This window comes from Polistes dominula, unplaced genomic scaffold (assembly GCF_049000335.1).
Source record: "Polistes dominula isolate Pdom_NZ unplaced genomic scaffold, Pdom_raw_medaka contig_24, whole genome shotgun sequence".
In the NCBI taxonomy this organism is placed as follows: Eukaryota; Metazoa; Arthropoda; class Insecta; order Hymenoptera; family Vespidae; genus Polistes; species Polistes dominula.
The window spans coordinates 4569205-4592202 of NW_028301150.1; the positions used below are offsets into that span (position 1 = coordinate 4569205).

General features: G+C 26.6%; 2 protein-coding genes across 2 annotated transcripts; one reads left to right on the forward strand and one right to left on the reverse strand.

The window, feature by feature from the left end:
* The first annotated feature begins 14511 nt into the window (after positions 1–14511).
* LOC107065438 (uncharacterized) lies at positions 14512–17185 on the forward strand. The gene is made up of 4 exons (XM_015319125.2): positions 14512–14669; positions 16243–16446; positions 16519–16692; positions 16831–17185. Exons 1-4 carry the CDS (start codon positions 14622–14624, stop codon positions 17110–17112), a joined length of 708 nt encoding a protein of 235 aa, XP_015174611.1. The 5' UTR covers positions 14512–14621; the 3' UTR covers positions 17113–17185.
* A 226-nt stretch (positions 17186–17411) lies between these two features.
* LOC107065396 (uncharacterized) lies at positions 17412–21246 on the reverse strand (the record flags this gene model as incomplete). Its single annotated transcript, XM_089177587.1, has 2 exons — positions 17412–19592; positions 20607–21246. Coding segments are annotated over 2 exons (2106 nt in total), but the record flags the coding sequence as incomplete, so codon positions are not given.
* Between the last annotated feature and the right edge of the window lie 1752 nt (positions 21247–22998).

Sequence of the window (22998 nt, forward strand, 5' to 3'; positions counted from 1 at the left end):
GATTTGAATTTGATAGAAAATATTGAATATTGATAAAAATTTTTTTCTTTCCATTCATTATTTTTGTTTTCTTTCTTTTTAATGTATCACATTTATTCGGATGATGCATATTCATTTACAATAATTTGAATAATTTAAATATAACGTTGTTTTTATCAGCTATTGGTTTGAGACTTTCAATTGGTGTTCCTTTGAAACACCAGATGGTGCAGAAGATCGTAAAGAAAAATTGATTAGGTGTTTACAAACGTGTTAATTCTATTTGCAATACTTACATTAATTAATTGTTTCATCCTTACCGGATAAAAGTGTCAAAAATAGCGTTTAGGGCATTCAATGTATCAGGTATAATTCTTAACTAATATTAACAAATAAAATTTTATTTTAAAGATGAAGCTTCAAATATGAAAACGGTTAATTTAAAATTTTTTCAAAACTAAATTTTATACATTAATAATTCTTTGAAGGACAGTATTGTTTAACACGTTCCATGCCAAACCCTTTTTACCTGACTTGCCACTCAGGCCATTTAACTTTGCTTTAACAAAATCAACCATTACATGTAATTATTAATTATTATAAATATAACAATTAAACAAACTTATGTGCTTTGTTTTATACTACATTCTGTATAATGCATTAATATTTTAATAGGAATATTTTAAATTTGTTATAAACATATATTTTAACCGTATTAAATAAATGTGTCTAATGGTAAGTGTATCATCGGTGATACACGTGGCCTGGTGAACAAGTTTAACGTGTACCACCGGTAGTACACGTAGCACGGAATGTATTAAAGCTATTTTTGCTAAAGAAAGGCTTTTTTTAAAATTTTGAATTAATTGTTTTAATGTTTAAGTTTTTATTTTTCAAATGAGATCTTCGTCAAACCTGAACTGTTGATTAATAATTGTGTTTGATATGACCAGCGACAAAAATACTGTTTTCGAAATTTTTTGCAAAAAATAAGTCTTGTATGTTGGAGTCTCATGAAATTTGATAAAAAGAAAAAGATCCTACATTTGATATTTCTTCGATTATCGAAATATATCGAAATAGTATTATTTCGTGTTTAGACAAGTGATCATGAAAGCTTTCTTCCCCATGCAAGTAAACTTTAATTGATTAAGCTAGTCAACAAAATTTTTACTTTCAAAGTCATTAGAGCGTAAAAACGATGAAATAATTACTTTAGAATGAACAAAATGCTTAAGGCCGAACGTTATAATCTTGAATTTTCTTTATTAGAATTATTATTTCCGTTGCACACATGCTCAATATAAACAAAATTCGTATAAACAACTTTCTAATCAAAGTTTTGTTATAGAGAACAATGGGTCAGTCCATAAGTAAATTTCGAAGAGGAAGGTACTCCGAAAATATATTCCGTACTTTTAAACAATAATCGATACTTCTATCGATTAATTAATTATTATAATATTCTTATACACTCTACTTATATTACAGCATAATTTAACACTCGAAGTCATCACTGCACATGAACAATAAATTAATTACGTTAGAATGAATAAAGTAATAAAATCTGAACGTTATAATATTGAATTTTCTTTATTAGAATTATTATTACCGTTGGACACATGTTTAATATAAAACAAAGTCATATAAACAACTTTCTAATTATGTTTTGTTTTAGAGAACAACGGCCCAGTCTCTAAGTGAATTTCGAAGAGGAAGGTACTCCAAAAATATATCTCGTACTTTTAAACAATAATCGACACTTCTATTCATTAATTAACAATTATTATAATATTCTTATACACTCTACTCATATTACAGCATAATTTAACACTCGAAGTCATCACTGCACATGAACAATAAATTAATTACGTTAGAATGAATAAAATAATAAAATCTGAACGTTATAATATTAAATTTTCTTTATTAGAATTATTATTACTGTTGTACACATGCTCGACATAAAACATATAAACAACTTTCTAATTAATGTTTTGTTTTAGAGATCAACGGCTCAGTCTGAAGGGAAATTTCGAGGAAGATGGTCCACCTAATATATACACAGTGCTTTTAAACTACAATACGAATTCTTTTCGATTATTTACAACTTATTTCATTATTCTAATACACTTTAATTATTTTTCAGATTGTTTCAACGCATATACATTGGTTTAAACGTTACATACCTATTAACATACTTTGAATAGAAAGTAATTTTAATATGAATTTATTTTTTCAGTTTATCAGATAACTGTCGTCAACTTGATTGCATTTCTGAATCGGAAGGTAATATAAAATACTTCAATTACTTACATTGAAAATAAAATTGTATTAACATTCATGAAAATTTCTGTTTCAGAAGTGGTTTAATGGGTAGCGGGTAAATTTTTTGTTCGTAAAGGGTGGTACCATTTACGAATAAAGAATTTACTTCAGGGATGCGACCCTGCCCACGCGAGTCATGATTCCATCTTACTCCCAAGGATAGAATCATGTTCATTTAACTTTTAAACTGGAACTATCGTCTTTATTTATTTATTTTTTTTATTTTTTGGCTTTTTGATATGCATAGTTAGATATGCATTTAGCATGGGAAACTAAAGCTTCATTGTATGGAAAGGCATCTTCCGCTAATTGTTAGACGGACCCAAGGATTATTTTCCGTAAGTTCGCTGTTAGTATTGGTGTTAGACTGTACCTTGGAGTGTAGGTTTCTCCTAAATTTAGCGTCAGTGGACTAGTCCAATCGGGGGGAAACCACTTAAAAAAAAAATCGTGAAAAGTTCCGCTTTAAAAGTTATACCCATCCCCCCTTTTTTCCTATCCCTTTTATTTTTTAACTCTTTTTTATCCCTTTGTTTTCTGTTGCAGATTGGACTATGGTAAGGAAACGACCACAGGTGGACCAAAGGAGGACCATAAAGGAACAAGAAGTGGACTTGGTAATGTAGGATAGTATAAAATAATTATTTGTATAAATAAAATGAAAATTTATATCTTTATATAATTCTATTTGTAGCATCGCACATGCGTGATCATTATTTTTAATGTATTTTCTTTATTTATGGGTTCCATAGAACAACTCATAATTGTATACTCTTTTTAATTATTATACTTTATTTTATGTATATTGAAAATTATGTATGTAAATGTATATAGATTGTATTTCTATAAGTTGAAGTTATTCTAGGGTGTGTTAGTTTTAAGTATCATCGATGATTCTATTGAATTTCTTTTCAGATTACACTCCTTGTTTATCATTTTGTATTTTTTAGTATTGAAATTTTTCTCTGGTATTTTCGATAATAATTTTAACGATTTTTCGGATGGTACTCTTATGGTGGGGACTAAGAGTTAGATTCGTCCTTTGAATTGTATTCGGATGTGAGCATCTTTATGATGCACATCCCTCTTGGGTCTTCAGAAGCGGTTACCTCCTTGTGGTTAGACCCGGGCAATGGTATTTTACTTTCTGTGTAATGTTGATCATATTTTTATATGCTCTACATTCCATGGCAAGTAAAATCTAGCTAAAGACCGCTTATCATTAATATTATAATAATAATTGGTTTCTTTCATTTTCCTAATTAATATCATATTCACATTCCTCTCATTGTTTTCCCTTAAATATTCACCTTCATATTATATTTCACATAATAATACTCGATTTATTTTGTAGTAACTTTAATCATGTACATTCTTTTAGTCGATTTTTTAACGTGTAGTGCGGTCGGTTTAAAACACGTCTCGGTCGCGATCGCGTTCGCGTTTGTAATAAAAAACTTTATTATAGTTTTTTATTTTCGTTACCGTCTACTGGTCAACGTCATCTTAAGGGTAGGAGACCCATCGGGCATTCATCACAGAAGACTACAAGTAAGTATAAATTTTCTATCAAACATTTTAATGATAATTTTTTAATTGTCTTTTATATTATGACGATGATATTAATAGTTCTTTTTCATTTTTCTGTTTCAGACTACCATTGCAATCGTGCGTGTTGGCAATGAGGGGATCGTTTGTTTGCATCGTTCAACAAAATCGCGAATTAGAGTCCGTGTTTGTTCGCCGTATATAAAAATTTCGGTTTTGTTCGGGAAAAGAAACTACGTCAGTTTCGTTTATTCGATTTAAACGCTCACGCATCGTCATCCTAAGGGTAGGAGACCCATCGGGCATTCATCACTGAAGATAGAAGGTAAATTAATTTTGATATTAAACATTTAATTTAATATTTACTTATAATTTTGAAATGATAACAATGATTCTAATCGTTTTGTACTTTTATCTTGTTTCAGAAGGATAAGCAGTGTTAGTGTTTGAATTTTTGGACTGCGTGCAATGCAGTTAATAAAAATTAGAGTCAGTGTTTGTTTGAATAATTAAAGTAAAATTAAATCGCGAAGTAGATTCAGTGCCGTGATCGCGATAAGAAACACGTAAAGTTTCTCCGTCGTTTGAACCGTCTACAGCATCGTCATCTTTAAAAGTGGGATACCTGTCGGGCATCATCTAAAAAGATGAAAAGGTAAGTTAACTTTTCTATTAAACATTTCTTCAATAATTTTCTATGATTTTTAAATGATAACAATGATTCTAATCGTTTCATTTTTCTTTTTTTTTGTTTACAGGTAAGACGTGTGTCGGGTTTTGATATTTCAACTGTCTGGTATACAGTTGTAAAAGTAGAGTCAGTGTTTGTTCGAATAATTAAAATCAAATTTTTATCGCGAAAGTAGAATCAGTGAAATGACCGGGAGTGAAATTTTCGTGTGTTTGCATTTGACTGCGTGCAATGCAGTTTTTAAAGTAGAGTCAGTGTTTGTTCGATTAATTAAAAAGTACAATTTTGATCGCGAAGTAGAGTCAGTGACCGGGCGGGCGTAAATTAAATTCAAATCATACGCGTGTGTAGAGTCAGTGTTGTTCGTCGTATAAGAAAAATTTCGGTATCGCGACTTATAATCGTTTACCGCGTTATTAGAGTCACGCGAGTGAGTGAGTGCAAGGAAAGTGCATCAAGAAATTCTCCGATGGACCTGGTGGACGAGGGATGCAGCTGGGACCATTTTCTACGAAGTAGGAGTGTTTTGGAGCCACCGCAGAACTTCTAATGCCAACTGTTCATGTATCATATATATGACATTTTATTCTAATAAAATGTCACATCTATGTTATATAACATTGGTAATGAGTGAGTGACAAATTTTAAGTCCCTCCGGTGCTCAATCATGCCGAGGATGAAACGTCCGAATCGGCACGAGCTACTGGTTGTAATTTTTACCAAAAAAATTATTGACGAGCACATGAGTTTATTCCAAAAAAAGAGTTATTCCTTTTTTGGAATGGCTCATGAAACTGTATATTTCATTGTATGTATGTTTTATTAGTTTAGGATAGGTCTTCTTGTCTTATCGGTTAAATTCACTTAATTAACAGTGCAAATTAATTAATGCATTTTTATTTTTTATTACGTGTTTGATTCGCGTATTAGTAGTGGTGAAATCGAGTATTAATTTACTCGATTTCGTACCAATAAAGCATGTAATAAATGTCTTACATGTATTGCTTCGTACTTAGTTTATTTAATCGCGATTAATTTCGGTAACATAAATAAATGAGCAAGAAGACAAACCCCTTTCGCGACGGATAGACTCTGGCAATTAAGTGGCGGCTGTAAAAAGCCTAGTTCTTTAATTAGAACAGCCAACTTAATCAAAGGAGTCGTCCGAGGATTTTTAATTACTTTCAATTTTTAATATCTAATATCTTTTTTTTGAAAGTCTTAAAGACTTGTAGAGTCATAGCCCGCTTAGATTTATTTGAGAATATATTTTATTGTATTAATCAATTTTTAGATTAGGATTTTCAGCAACTAATATACTAATACCCCCCTTTTCTCCCCCCTATGCACGCTTCGTTCTCATCTATGCGTGTTACCCAGGTGTTACACGTATGGGTGAGAAAAAGATTGCATGGGTTATTAGTTTTTAAGTTTGCCTTTGGCGGCTGTCATTGTGCTAGTGATTGCACGGTGCACAGTGCACCTGTGTGTGCGTAGTAGGTGGTGCATTGTACATTGTTCGCGATACGTGTAATACCTCGCATTTTTGAATAGTTATTAAAATTAAAATAACTAGTAGAGTCACGCGTAAGATACGAATTTTTCTTTTAATAATCGTTTTGCATAGTAGAGTCACCCACATGTATTTGTGGAAACATACACGTATATAACTAGTATGCATATATACTAGAATATACTTGTATTTTTGCAGTAGTTTAATTTGCAATAATCACTAGCCTTGACAGACGATTACAGCAACTGGTACGTAACCTTTTAGAGAATATAAGTTTAGAAATACGCGGTTGAACTAGGGTGTCGGAGGTGCCCCGGGGCATACTCTCTAGTGTAGGCTTTTGCACCCTGGTGGTATGTGTGAGAACCGTGGAGTGAGTGGGTGGGCATGCATGTGTTTTTTACTGAGTGAATGTGAAACTTTAATTTTAAGTATATAGGACCCCGGAAAAGCACATGGTGCACTTGCACTTTAATAGAGCAAGTCCCATCTTCGGGTTTTTTTTATAAAGAATTGTCACAAAATTATATCTTTTTATTCTATCATGCTTAACTCGTAAATTTATTTTGTGACAATTCTAGAATATTTGATATGTATCATGATTCAAAGGTATTTGCAACCATTTGAAAGATTTATTTTTACTTCGATTTTATCTCGAACGAGATATAATCGAAATTAAATTCGCAAAATCTTTGACGAATTTGATACTTAGTTTTAAGTATAACAGGTTTAACACTTCGCACTATCGCGATTTAATCTTTGAAATGTTTGATATAATTCTATTTAAATTAAATATAAATATTGCAAAGAGATGCATTGCATTTTTAGTATTATTTTTTTTTCAATTCGGTTTTATTACTTGATAGTAAAAGTGCGAAGTATCATGGATTAGCTTAATTAACTGCTCGGACATTCGATTAAATGTGCTCGTGTAACATGTGCACAGTCGATGAACTCTAAGTTCATTGATTGTCCACGAGCTAGGATAGCTAACGGTAAAACGCGAATTTATTTTGTAATAATTATTTAACAGATTTATAACGAACATCGGAATTATTTTGCAAAATGATATGTACGATAGAAAAATAAATGAAATTATTTCATAGGTATTGTAATATGAAATGTATTTTATTTATATTAATGTTATAAGCAGTTGAGAGTAATTGGGTGAAAATGTCTTGAAGTCGTTTCTAAATTGTAGGACAATAATCTGGCATGTTACAACGGTATGGTATTAGAATAGAATCGATCATTTACATGGTTAATAATATTCCTTTCGACGAAGTGATATCTCTCGATCAAAAGGTAATCATTATTTTCTATGTAAAAAAAAGCTCAGGATGTTTTACTAATCACATTTTTATTTTCAGGGTTGTGTTAGGGTTGGTTAGGTCGGGTTTTTTTTTTCATTTTATAATTTAGAATCAGGGACGATTCTGATTCTATATCATTGATCGTTGTAACATGCTAAATTATGAGAATACTTTTTGGGAACGATTGACGTATTTGGTCAATGATTCTTTTCATGCTCGCACGTAGGAAATGTCCGACAGTAGGCATCAAGAAAGAAGAGGCTAATTGCCGAAGAGGCCCCCACTTAATTGTGGCTCAAGAGGGCAACTATGGACTCAATGAGTTATTTGCAAATTCAACAACATGGTTGAATTTTTGCGAATAGCTCGTTGGTCATTTTATATATTGATTGTTTTATTATTTTGCTCGTCAATAATTTATAGTGGTTTTTTAAGAATGGAAGTAATTAATATAGTTTTTTTTCTGTTATAGGTGAACATTGTTGGAATTACCACCACCAACTCTCTCTCTCTCTCTCTCTCTCTCTACCAGAGATTTTTATTGCCAAAAATAAATCGAGTATTTGATAAATTTGATTTTATAGAGTACAATCCCATTTAAAATCCCCCCTCACTTTAATATCATATCATTTTTTCATTTCCAATTACCCCACACCTTTCATTTTTCATTCTTCATTTCATTCGTAGGAAACTAATTATTTTATAATATTTTTTAATATTTCTTTTATTTTCTAGGTATTAGGAACTTAATTTTCATTTTATTTTTTTTCAGAATATGATTAATTCTAATGCACTTGTAAGTGCATCGGATTTTTCATCAGGAACTTTCCCTTCGATGCATTCATTGCATCTTTTCAGACCCCCAAAATAATCTTTTCTTTTTCTTTTTCAGGTTCTTTTTTAAATGGGTAGCGGGTAGATTCTTTCTTTGGTTTCTTCACAAAGAAAGGTTTACTTCAGGGATACGACCCTGCCACGCGAGCCATGATTTTGTCCTACCTCCAATAATTGGGAAAAATCATGTCCCTTACCTAGAATTTCACTCACAAACCATAACTTTCCTATTTTTTAAATATTTTGTTAGCAGGGTAAACTATGATGCAAAATTCTATTCAAAAGGAGGGGGAAATGGACACCAAAAGAGGACTGAATTATGGTAAAGGGTAATATAAAATTATTATTTTTAAAAATAACTGAAGTATTTTAATTCTTTTTTCAGGTAGCACCTAATATCTTTTTTTTTTCTACAGGTAGCATTTAATATCTTTTTTTTTTTTTTACAGGTACCATCTAATATTATATATATTTATTTTTATTATATTATATTTTAGGTACATTAAAATATTATTAATAATAAAATTGTGATAACTTTTAATTTGCATATGTGCATATATTGAAATTATTTTAGGGTGTGTTAGTTCTAACTAACATCGATGATTCTATTGAAATTCTATTCGAATTGCACTCCTTGTTTGTCATTTTGTATTTTTTAGTATTGAAATTTTTCTCTGGTATTTTCGATAATAATTTTAACGTTTTTTTCGGATGGTACTCTTATGGTGGGGCCTAAGAGTTAGATTCGTCCTTTGAATTGTATTCGGATGTGAGCATCTTTATGATGCACATCCCTCTTGGGTCTTCAGAAGCGGTTACCTCCTCGTAGTTAGACCTGGGCAATGGATATTACTTTCCATGTAATGTTAATCATATTTTGATATGATATACATTCGATGGCAAGTAAAATTCAGCTAAAGACCGCTTCAATCCGTTTTTTAGATTTTGCTTTTAAACAAAAATACATATTACTTTTAATTAATTAACAATTGTTGAATTATCCTAATACACTTTACTTATATTACAGGAAATTTCTGTCCTCGAAGTCATCACTGCGCATGAACAATAAAATATTTACATTAGAATGAAAAAAATGGTAAAATCGGAACGTTATTATATTGAATTTTCATTATTAGAATTATTATTACCATTGCACACATGCTCGACATAAAACAAAGTCATATAAACAACTTTCTAATCAAAGTTTTCTTATAGAGAACAACGGCCCAGTCTGAAGGGGAATTTCGAAAAGGAAGGTACTCCGAAAATATATTCCGTACTTTTAAACAATAATCGATACTTCTATCGAATAATTAACAATTATTTTAATATTCTAATACACTTGAATTATTTTTCAGATTGTTTCAACGCATATACATTTGTTTAAGGTAGTACCCCCCTGTGTCGATTTAAAAAAATCAAATTTTTTTTTTCACATATTTCGTAAGAAAAACATTTCAAAAATATGCTTCGAAAATTTCAGACGGATATTCAAAGTATTCTCAAAGTTATAACCGAAAGTATGGAGCGCGCCGTAGTGTGTATAACTCAGAACGCCTCTATTTTGTTTCTGCCTCTATTTACTCTCTGTTAGGTATTGTGTTGTCATTTTTTGTCGAGTTATAAAATTCCTAAACAAAAATGAAATTTGTCTAAAAATCATCAAATTTAAATCTTTAATATCATTCCAATGGATGACTATTAAAAAGTGCACAATACAAATTTTGGTAGGAAATTAACTGATCTATAAAAATGGTGTCTTATGTTTTGGCGTTTAAATTAAGCGTTCAAAAGATATTCAGAGACAAAAATCAGTACACATGAAAGTTTGATGATCAAATAATTTTCTCTTTGCTTATTTATCCACGTAAATTATTTAAATGTACTAGTTAGATATTTGGGTTAGCAAATTATTTGAATAATTACTTTCTACGTTACAAATAATTGTTAACAAATTCAGAAGCATATGATCAGGCATTTGAAGCAACAGGGGGTACGTGTTCTATAAAATTAATATTTTTAAGTCATAGTTGAATCACTTACATAGGTAAGTGACTCATTCTATATTTAGAATGGTCATTCGGATTACTGAAGTTTAGATAATCGAAGTTTTACTGTATCGTTAAATTAATCAAAGTGATTTTTTGTACTTTTAACAATAAAAGATTGTTGTACACGATGATAGGAAAGATGAACGTTAATATAAAAATTCCATCTGTTTATATATATATAATTAAAATTGATAAGATACGATACAAATAGCAATTTGTTTCCTAATATCTCCAAAGTGTGTTCAATGGAGTAAATAGATAAAGTAAAAAAAAAAAAAAAAAATGGAAGAAGAAATGATCAAGAAAGACCATTAATTGATAAAAATCAATGAAGAAAAAATGTTCCAATTGAAGAGAAAAACTACTTAGTAACCATGGTACCTAATTCGTGCTTATCTTTCAATAATATTTGACAAATAAATTCAATTTTCAAAAACCGCAGTGGACTTATAAAACTGAACCGCGAGATAGAATCATTGATTTTTTTTCGTTAAAGTTAAACTCTCGATCGAAGATTAAAATAAATCAAAATGAAGATCACAATATTTTTATTGACAGTAATATTATATTTTAATAAAGTAAGTTCTAATTCCGCGAAAGACAAAGTTAAAGAAAGTTTAAATGTTGTTGAAGAAGAAATTAAAAATTCTGTAGTGAAAATTGAGGAGGAGATTCAGGATGTTAATAGATATAGAAATAGTCTGATATTTAATTTCAATAGTAAAATTTTTCCACGCCAGGAAGATGATATCAAATCTATTCGTTGTTTTAATAATGTTTTATTGGACAAAATTCGCGTAAGTGTATTGAATTGAATGAGTATAATTAATATTATTTATAGTATATAGTATGATAGTATAATAAATAATAAAAAAAAAAAACAAATTACAAAAATATATTAATTTTTTGTAAATTAAATATTGAAGTGATACAGAATGTCGTACTATTTTATACTATTATTTATTATACTATTTATGTTATTTCTTTTTTAAAGAATATTATATATAATATAATTATATATATGTTATATAATATATATATAATATATCATAATATACTATTATTTTTATAAATATTAAATAGTAATTATAAATATATATATATACTATATACTAATAATATATAAATATATAATAGTATATTATAAATATATTAGATAAATAACATTTGAAGTATCATAAAATTCAATATTATTTCTTTTTTTATTTTGTAAAAAATAATAATTCAGGTATTTGTCACCAATGCAGAATCAAAAGGGAAGAATCCAACTGAATGTGATGAAATAAGTCAACTAGCTATGAGAACAATAAACATCAATGGTTATGCTTCATTAAACAAATGCACCAAAAAAGCTACCAAATTTATTGAACAAGTTGAAACGACCATCGAAGAAATCATTTCTGTACGATTGTTGTTTTGTCATATATATTTAATTTTTTTTTATCCATTAATGAATAAACAATTGATCAACATTTTGATCGTATTATTTTTTACAGACTGGTCAGACACTAGTAACAGAATTAAATCGTATCTTCCCAGATTGTTATAGTCGTTTGCCAAAAATAATGTTACATTGTGTCAATAAAAAAATGACAAAACTTGAGGTAAGAATTAAAAGCTTTGAACCAAACGCAAAATCCATAAAAACAATTGGGGACACTGCTTCTGATCAAGGTTATCTTCACGGTATCACTTGTTATCAAGATGTTGTTACTGAATCACGCGAAAATGCACTAAAGGTTCTAACTGAGGCTGAATATTGTATTAATAATTCTTAATGATTTTATTTTTATTTTTATCGGAAAAACATAAAAAAAATAATTATGAAGCTATATGTTATTATAATTTTTGTTCAACTTATCGTTATGAAGAAATAAGATTAAATGCAAAAAATGAAAAAAATGGTTTCTTATAAAAATAATTAAACAATTTGCATGATTAACTGGTAGACAAAAATTTATTTAAATGTCCAACGATAACCCTTTTCCTTTTTATGTCTTTTATCATTTTACGTCATTTAAAATATTTTTATAAAACACTATTTAGAAATATAATTTCTCTATAATTAATTCATAAATAAAAAGAAAAGGCAAGCATTTTGACAGTATTGAATAGGTGTGATATGAGAAGGTGTTCGTAAAAAGTATTGACTCGAACCCTTAAAAGGGAAAACAAAATGACACACTTTACTTCTTACAGCTTATCATTTTTTTTTTCTATTATTTATGTGTAAAGTTTTAATAATCGGTCAGTAATCTGAATTGATTTCAGACAAAATTTATTGTTATTATTAATATTATTATCTTGATCATTATTATTATTATTATTTTTTTTAATTATCCGATAAAATTTTCCAAGAAAAAGATTGTTAGTCAGTCTCTCTTCCGCGTTACAATCGCAATTTCTAGAATTTCAAGGAAATACATATATATCTATTTATATTATAAAATGATAACGATACACTGTAAACAATTCAGTCAATTAAGTTTTTTAAGTTGATAAATTATTATTATCTCGTTGATATCATCGTAAATTGCAATCAGCATGAGTTTGATGAAAATATTGATAAATTCATTCATTCCTTAAAAAAAACAAAAAAACAAAGAAAAAGAAATTATTGTATTGAGCAATTATAACTTGACCAAAAACCAAAATCGTTCATCATATTACTTTCATGTTTATCCCTAAACTTAATTTTTAATCACATAACTATCTATATTTCTATATAAACTTAAATATATAAACTAAATATTAATTATACAAGATGTCTGAGATTTTTTCATATTTTACATTTAAAAATAAGACAAAAATGTCATATTAATATAAATCATTTTAAAACTTTATTTAAAAGTTATATAGTACATATATATATATATATATAAATGTTATTATAAATTAAATATTTTACTTGTGTCTATATTTTATATTTAATAATATACACATTTAATCCCACACTTTTGATATTTGTACAAAATTTATTTCAAATAAAATATTTTTATATTTTATAATATATTTAAAAAGTTTTATTTATTTTTTTATTTTTATTTATTTATTTATGAAAAAGTTAATTTATTAAATTTTATAAATTTGATTTTTAATTTATTATAATTTATAATAATTATTAAATAATAAATGTAATAATATAATAATAAATATAAATAAATAATAAATAATATTTTAATAATAAACATAATAATAATATTATAATATAATAAAGTATCTATTATATACATTAAAAATTTAAATGTTTTAAATTTAATAATTTTAATAAAATTAATTTTTTAAATAAAATTTTATCAAAAAGTTCGTTCGTTTATTAAAATAAACTTCCTCTTCTTTTATAATTTTTTCCTTACATATTTTGCATCATTTTTTCTTGTAATTAGGCCTATATACAATATGTTACCGAAATAAAAATAAAACGACTGAAATTGTAGAATGTCAAGATTCATGTACTGACTTACAATTAGTGTATGTCCAAAATATTAATGTATAAAAATAAATGCAAATAATTTGTCTTTAATCGACATATTTGATAAGTATTGACAAACAATTATGTGAATCTTAATATTCTTAACAAATGTGGGTCTTCTACGATAATCTATCGATCTCAAGTATATTTTGAGAAAGTTTAATCTATATTACTATCCACATATCCGGTCAATAAGATTACTTGAAAAAAAAAAGTTTAAATCATTCTAAATCGTTTATTTATTTGATATCTAATCGATTAGACTGGTTGATGTTACGGCCATTCAACTGTGAACTCGAAATGTTCGATTAAAAACAAGTTATTTAATCACATTCAATATGATTACTGTTATAAAACGATATCATTAAATTATTATATGAAAAGATAAATATGTTTAGACGAAAAAACAGTTATTAAAAAGAAAAAACACTATATATTTCTTATCTCAAAACCTTGGATTCTTTTACCGTTACAATTTTTATATCCATTCTGCATTGGTTATTTGCTCGTGGATTTTCTGTAAGATAAAATTTACGGGGATTCCTGCTCTTACCGGTGATGAGGGGATTGAGAGTTGGGAAATAACATACACGCAAACGTTAATTTATATATATTTGTTATTTACATATATGTACATACATATGTGTAAGTACCTACTTATGTATTTCTACGAAAGAGTTATCTGCTTTCTTTCCCCCACTTCATATTCCTCTTTCTCACACGATCATCCTTATTCACATACGTAAATACGATGTTGTGTTCAGTCTTTATAAATGATAACCGACGTATTTCTAATTTCATTCAACTGTTTTCAGTGTATCAAAGAGCATCAGTATTAATTGCAATTTTTCATTAGTCAATTATTGCATATTTTTCATTTAAAAATTATTTCACGATGAATAATTTAATAATTTGTCTCGTTGTTGCTTTTTGCATCGTTCAGGTAAGAACGTTCTAAAAAAGTTCATATATATATATATATATAACATGAAATTTGTCTAAAAATCATCAAATTTAAATCTTTAATATCATCCAAATGGTGAGGTTTACGGAAAAAATATAAGATACCTTTTTTGTAGAGCATTAAATTTTCTACAAAATTTGTCTAAAACATTTTTCTGTACAATCAATAAATAATGAGTTATGAATTTTAATCTATTGGACTGAAAAAAAAATAAAAAACTGCGATGCGGAGGATCTTCCTATTAAAATTAAGAGCTCATATTTGGTGAGAATTGTTTTAAGGTGTCAAGCAACCCATTTTTCCGTGGCACTTGAAAACAAAAAATTAAGTCATTTTTTTAACCCACCCTAATATATATATATATTTTTTTATTTACTTATTAGTATTAAAGAAAAAGAGAAAATAGTACGCATTTGTTACGAGTGAAATTTTATTATCTTTAGTGTATTATATTTGTAAAACAATTTTTTATGATATCTAATTAACCTTATTATTTTCTTTCTTTTTTTTTTTTTATTAAACTTAAAAATGCGGAGGAATAAATTCGTTCGAGAATTGTTTCGAATCGTTGCGATAGATTGAAAATTAAATAGGAAATTTTGCAAACAATCGTTGCTTGACTATTGATCATGTTTTTTGTAATAACAAAGCATAAGAGAAGTACAGATTTATTTGACAAGAAATAAAATTCGTTTGAGAACACGTTTACCGTTTTAGTATATTTTTTGCATAATTAAAAATTGTTCGATAAACAATCGTTACCGATTGATTAATATTTAAAATAATAATTTTTAATAAACAAATTATTTTTTTCATTCACCTGTACTTCGAATTCGTTTTTAAATATCTTTGTAATTTTAGAGACAGAAAATATGTATTTTTTCATTAAACCTTATCTAATCTCGAGATAAAGTTTCTCCATTGATTTTAAAAAATAAATTCCATTATTATAAAAAACCATGAATACGAAAATATAATAAATGCAAACTAAAGACGTTCTTATATTTTTCCTTTTTTTGTTTTTATAAATATATACATTTGAACATAAATGAAATTAGGCCACTTTCAAAATAAATGGCTCATATATTATTAATTAATATTATTGAAATAATAAAAACACGCGCATATATGCATATAAATATGTCATAAATTAATATATTAGGGGGACCGAAAAGTAATGGCGTCGTTATTACGCATGTCTAATTTTTATATTAATATTTTAATCAAAAAACCAATTGATGACTTTTATCGTTACGATATTAAAAATTTTGCATACCAGATAGAAAAAGATTGTTGATAACGTGATTAATTAATTAAATTAATTGATTAATAATAAAAACTTGTTTGAAAAATTTATTCGTATGAATTTTGAGGTTAAAAAGCTACATTACTTTTCGGTTCACCTAATATTAATATAAAATATTCATAAACGTACACGTAAACATATACAGAGTGATCTGTGTAACAGTTACAGATCACCCTGTATATACAATTAAATTATTAATATGAATTTTCTTAATAACTTTTGTATCATAAAATTATGTACAAACAGATTAGCAACGTTCAAGCAGAATCTTTAGAAGTTTTAAAAGCACGTTTGCAACAATCCAAAGGAAATGTCAATAGAGTGATCAGTGATTTAGAACGATCGAAAAGAAATTTAGAATTTGACTTGAATGTTAAACTTTCCAACACTAAGATCAATTCTATGCAAGCAGTAAATGACATGACGAATCCTGCAATGGCCGAAATTCGTGTAAGTATATATCAAAATAAATATAATTAATTTAAAAAAAAAAAAAAAAAAAACTTCATTTGCATTTTCTAGAATGCTATTAAAGCTGCTAAAGAACAAGGAAAAAATGCCGATCATTGTTTAGAACCTGGAAGACTTGCCCTTAGAGAAATTAGCCTAAGTTCATTCGCTTCATTAGATTCGTGTGTAAGTAATGCCAAACAGGGTATTGTACCAGCACAAAATAACATGGATGCTACCATTGGTGTAAGTATTAATGATATATTGCATTAACATAAAAAAAGAGGTATAATTATAACTTAAAGCAGTATAATTATAATTAAAACAAAGCAATATAATTATTATCATTTTTATTATTTTATTTGATTAATTTTACTTATCTAGGTCGCCAGACAACTTCTCTCAGCATTGGACAGCATATTCCCTGGTTGTTATTCAAGTAATATATTCCAAATGCAAAGTTGCATTTCTCTTGCCCTAGGCAAAGCTAACGGTACTATCAGAAGTCTTCAAAGTACTGCCGAAAATGTTAAAAGTAGTGGTAATGTAGCATCAAGCAATTCTTACATCAAAGGAAATTCTTGCATGTCTGGCGTTGTATCCTCAACTCGTCCAAAAGTTCCTGTTGCTGTGAATAACGCGAAAGCGTGTATAGAAAGTGCTTAAAAAAAAAAAAATCATGTGTGTTTATCACACAAGTTAGAAGTAAAACTTTCAAATAAACAAGTTTCGAGAATAACTTATTATATAATATTATTATAATATTATTTGTACTTTTAATTTGTAATTATTACTTAATTATTAATTTAATTTTAAAAATGCGCGCCTGTTCGTATGCAACCCTCCAGACACACTTTGAAAATGTTGCTTGCGAGCGCCATCTACTGGGACGGAATTTTTTTGCAGTCAAAACTATTTATACACGTAGTATGATGGGTTGCCTATCTTTCGGGCAGAAAGTTTATAATAATTACAAAGAAAGTAAATAATAAAACACTTTAAAATATGTTTGCAAATCAAATATTTTTATAAATAATGATATGTTTGTCTCTTTTTCTCTTCTTACGTAGTGTTAAGGTCGTTTCTTTCCCCCACTAGATCACCGCGTTTCATTTTTTCAACTCACATCCATTTTAAAGAAGTTTTCACTTCCAAAAAAATAAATAAACTATACGAAAGATTGATTTCAATGTGAAGTGTGATAAATTGAATGTACTACGTATAATAACGTGTAATTATATTTTTACAGAGAGTTGAATTTAACTTTAAACAAGATTTCATTTTTAGATAGAACGAATTAAAAAAATCTAATCTTTAGTAACATTAGAAAAAAGTATTGACGCAAATCTTTCGAGAATATTTATTATAGTAAGTAAAAAAAAGAAAAAAGAAAATTTGTTCGATTGGTACAATCAAGATTCGCACGAATGAACTTATGATCAATCATGTGAAACAATATACTTTTGATGTAATAAAAAAGTTTAATCCTTTCGTCATTATAAGATAAAAAAAGAGAGAGAGAAAGAAAGATAGTAGATAGTTAAGTAACAATAGATTTATTATAAACTAGGTAATATGTCTTATCAGAACAAAAAAAATATATGTTTACGAACTAAATAACAATATATCGATCTTATTAGAATTGAAATAATGAATAATATGAAATAAAATCAATTTAGATTAAATTCTACTAGATTCAACCATATCATCAAATTCTTGTTCATGTTCCGATTTTGTTAACATAAAAGCTGGTAATGTTAATCCCAAATTTTTGTCATAAATAGGTCGAGTTTCTGCAACAGATTCGTAAGGTTCAACTTCCTCTAACTTTTCTTCCTCCGTTGTTTTTTCAACACTTTCAACGGGTTTCAATTTTGTCACATAAGAATCTTCACTAGCCGATGGTATTGGTTCAAGAATTTCCGTTTTCTTTTTTAATTGACTCTTATTCAAACTCGAACTCGATGACTTGTTATCAGGATCAATCTTATATTGTTTAACCTCGCGATATGTAAATTTGTCATTACTGTTATTATTAATATTATCCGGTTGTTCTTGGTCACCTATGAACATACATTCTTCCTTTCGAAAATCATTCTCATCTGTACACTGATAACAAGTCATTTGATCCTTCATTACTTTCTTACAATTCTTACGATCCTCATTTTGAAATTCTTTCAAAACTTTCTCTATATCAGCCTTCTTTTTTTTATTATCGAAGTAAGTATCTTCGTTGACTTTTTTAGTCTCATCGATAGCTGCTTTAGTTGCAGCTGCTGCTTCCTTCAAGGTCGACGGTTCGAATATCAAACGTTCCGAATTTTCCGAAGGATATGCTTCTTTTTCATTAGAATCTTCATTTTTATCGTAACCCTTATTATAATCCTTATCGTAAGGCTTATTATAATACGGTGTTTTGATAATCTTTCTAATATTTTCTTGTACGTCATAACCTTTAGATTCATCCCCATTGTCATCAGATTTCGTAGGACTACCGTAAGAATTACCTTTGGTATATGCGTAAACTTTGTCCTTAGGTTTATAAGCGTAAGAACATTGTTCAAAATTATCACCACTTTTAGGATCCTTGCAAATCTTACAAGTCATTGAATCCTTTTCAACAATTTTGCAATTAGATTGATCTATTTTTTCCGAATTTATTTCTGATTCTGATTTATATTCCGAAGGACTTTGATAATAATCAGGTAAAACGTCGTATGAATCTTTTTTATCATTGGTATCGGATTTATCATAATAACTTTTAGATTCGTCAGGTAAATTATAATCTTTCGAATAATCCGAATATTTGGATTCGATAGGACGATCAGATTTTTCATCTTCGTCTTCTTTATTCGAACTTGATGATATTTTTGACGAATTTTCAGGATAACCGAATGATTTAGATCTACTGAATTTGTATACCTTATCTTTAGGTTGATAAGCGTAAGAACATTTCTCGTAATTACCACCTGTTTTAGGATCTTTACAAACGGTACAAATTTTACCATCCTTTTCGAACTTTTTGCAATCAGTCGTAGATGATTTTTCTTCATCTTTGTCAGTTTCTTCATCGTTTCTTACTTTCACCTGTGATCTTTCATACCTTTCACTTGGATACGATGATTCGTAATATTTTTTTCTGGATCAACCTTTAAATTAAAACATAAATAAGTCATAAATAATAAAATTAGAAATTTCAGATTCATTTCTTTTTTTACATTTGATAAATGGTTATAGGAATGAGAAGAAAAAATGGGAACGTAAATTTGAAAAATTATTTACTCTTTTTTCAAATATTTTGGATCTATATAATTTGTTTTAAATAATATAACTATTAATTTATATATAGTTTTTAAAATTACAAACCTAAATTATGGAAAATGTTAATAAAAAGTTATTAATTTTTTTAATAAGTAAAACTTCTTTTAACTCACCTAAATATTTATAAACTTTATTAGTTTATACATATTTTTTTATAACTTTTTATAAACGTAATAATTAAGTTAATTATTGTTATAAATATTAATTATAATAATAATATTATACTATACAATAATTAAATTATTATTAAATAATTATTACTCAAATTATTATATTAATATTTTATTTTAATATTAATAAATAATTATTTTAATTAAAGTAAATTAATTTTAATAATTTTAATTAAAATTATCAAATAATTATATAATAATTATTTAACATAATAATTATTATATATATTTAAATTATTTATATATTTAAATTAAAAATTATATAATATTATATACTATATATTTTTAATTAAGTATTATATTATATAATTAATTATTATAATAATTATTATAAAAATAATTATTTTAATTATATAAAATAATTATATAACAATTATTATTATAATTATATTATAATTATTATCGTGATTAACTTAATTATTATATAATTTTATTAAAATTTTTAATAATTTTTTAATTACTTTTTTCTAACTTTTATTAGTTTATAAATATAGGCCATAATTTCCTAATTTTAAATATGAACAAAAGAATACTTTTAATTAATAATAGAAAAAATAAAAAACTTTTTTTCTTGATAAATGTTTCAGACTAATTATATGTACTAGCTAACTTTATATAATAATATAATATAAATATGAAAAATATATATATTTATTTATTATATTATTACCTTTGATTTTTCATCCGGTTCTGCATCCTCGTCATGTTCTTTTCCAAATGACTTTGATTTGCTATAAGCATAAGATTTTTCATTAGGTTTAGCTACGTAGGAACATTGTTCATACTTCGCTTTACTTTTCATATCCTTGCAAACCATACAAATCATAGAATCCTTTAATACTTTTTCACAATTTTCATGATTTTTTTTATACTTGTCGGGAATGTATTCGCTAGCTTCGGTAAAAATTTCGTCACTAAATCTGTAAGGATTTTCAAACTTTCGATCAAAATTCGAACGATCCTTTAAATTCTCGATGTGTTCAGAGGCAGCAACTTTTAATTTGCTATCATCCAAAGACATTTTTGTGGACGGTGATTTTTCTATATTTTCGATGTTTGAATTAGATCTTCGTTTTCGTGTTGTCAAATATTCCGAATAATTATCGTCCTTTTTTGGATTGTAAGTACAGTAATCATAAGTATTACCAGTTTTTAAATCCTTACATTTGTAACAAGTATCCTTATTAATTTTATCATTGTTAGAATGAATTTTGATTTCTTGACAATATGGTAAACCTGATTTCAAAACAATATCCTTGTATTTGGCACTATCTTTATCTATTATAGGATAAGGTGGTAATATTGTTTTTTTAAATGTTTATCTTCTTTGGGAATTTTTTTGACTCCAATTAAATCCGAGGATTCTGAATAGACGTCAGTTTTTAGAAAAAATGGTTCTTTTTCCAATTTGTCGGATTTTAATGAATCCTTGAAATATTCATATTTAAAATCTATCGATAATACTTCACTTATATATACAGATAAAGCGATTATCAAATAAATCTGCAATAGGAATATTATAAATTATTATTGAATAATTAATGAACATAAAAAAAAAGATTTGTAAAATGGATAATATTTATTTAATTGTTTTTTATTGCCAATGTGAAATAAAAGATATAAGTATTACATCGATTAATAAAAATAATTGTTAAAATATACGAAATGTAATTGTTAATATTTATAATAAAATGTAGTAATATATTTTCGTATGAATATGTATTGTTAATAAATGATTTGAAAGATTTAATAATTTATATTTAAATAAATAACACTAATATATTATTATTAAACGTATTATATTTAATATCTAAATAAATAATACACTGTGTTGAATATTTTGTACAATGGTTTGTTTTTCCTTTTTTTTTATATTTAAATTAATATTAAATTATATTTTTTTTAATAATAAATAATATATGTATTAATATATATTAAAATATATTTAAAACAATTTATATCAAATAAATTAATTTAAATATAAAAAATTATTTTATATCTTAATATTTTATGTGCAAAAAATACACGAATATTTTCTATATTAAAAATTTTCAATATTAATTATTGGCCAGAATGAATATTTAAAAAATTGACTAATTATTTAAATATATTTAAAATTAATTTTTTTAAAAATCATACCGACTAATAACGTTTAAAAATATTAATTCAAATAATTAAAAATGAATATATATATTGACGTAAATAATTGACGTACCTTAAAATCGATCATCCTTAAATGTAGTTCATCGACACCTGCCGTATCAGAATAATCAAATTTGAAATAAATCGATTCTCAATTCTAGTGTTCAAACGATCTATTATTACTTTCTATCAAAATGATACAGTTCTACCAATTCGAATGGCTTTATATATTGACTATGTAAATCTCTTTTAAATCAAACCCCCACTTATTGAATATTTCGTGTTCCTCTCTTACTTCGGTGAAACGTTCTAACCAATCTCCAGAAAATTGCATTCAATATTATATATAATGTATAATAAAAGAAAGGGAAAAAGAAAGAAAGACAGAGATAAGATTCGCATGAGTTGAGATGTTGCGATTGATCGATTACCTAAACGTTCGATTTTCTTTAATACAAGTGTTCTTAAATATATTGTATTTTCTTTTCTTTTAATTTAACAAGTACATTTTATTTATTTTGTATTTTATTTTTTTTATTTATAAATTTATTTTTAAATAATATATAATAAGAAATTATTTAAATATATTTCAGTAATTATAATATTATATATATATATAACGTTCAGGAATTGTTTTAATCTGTTGTCTACACATTTTTACGTCAAAAAGAATAAATTTTAATTCGATTTTTCAATTTATTCGAATTCTAATTAGTTTCATAATCATTTTGTAAATAATTATCCTTGTTGATATTATTATTTATTAATTTCATCAATTTTTAATCGAACTACAAATGTTCATTAGACAACTACAAATAATTATATGCGATTGTGAAACAAATTATTTGTATTTTCACGTAAATTTTCACTGTGGTCACATCGAAAACTGTACAAATTAAGAAAAAAGAAAATATATTTT

What these genes read in the sequence shown, in the direction of transcription:
- LOC107065438 (XM_015319125.2), top strand. Translation starts at nt 14,622, where the DNA reads ATGAATAATTTAATAATTTGTCTCGTTGTTGCTTTTTGCATCGTTCAG. An exon ending in TTGCTTTTTGCATCGTTCAG is followed by an intron (nt 14,670 to 16,242) that starts GTAAGAACGTTC and finishes ATGTACAAACAG; the next exon opens with ATTAGCAACGTTCAAGCAGA. An exon ending in CTGCAATGGCCGAAATTCGT is followed by an intron (nt 16,447 to 16,518) that starts GTAAGTATATAT and finishes TGCATTTTCTAG; the next exon opens with AATGCTATTAAAGCTGCTAA.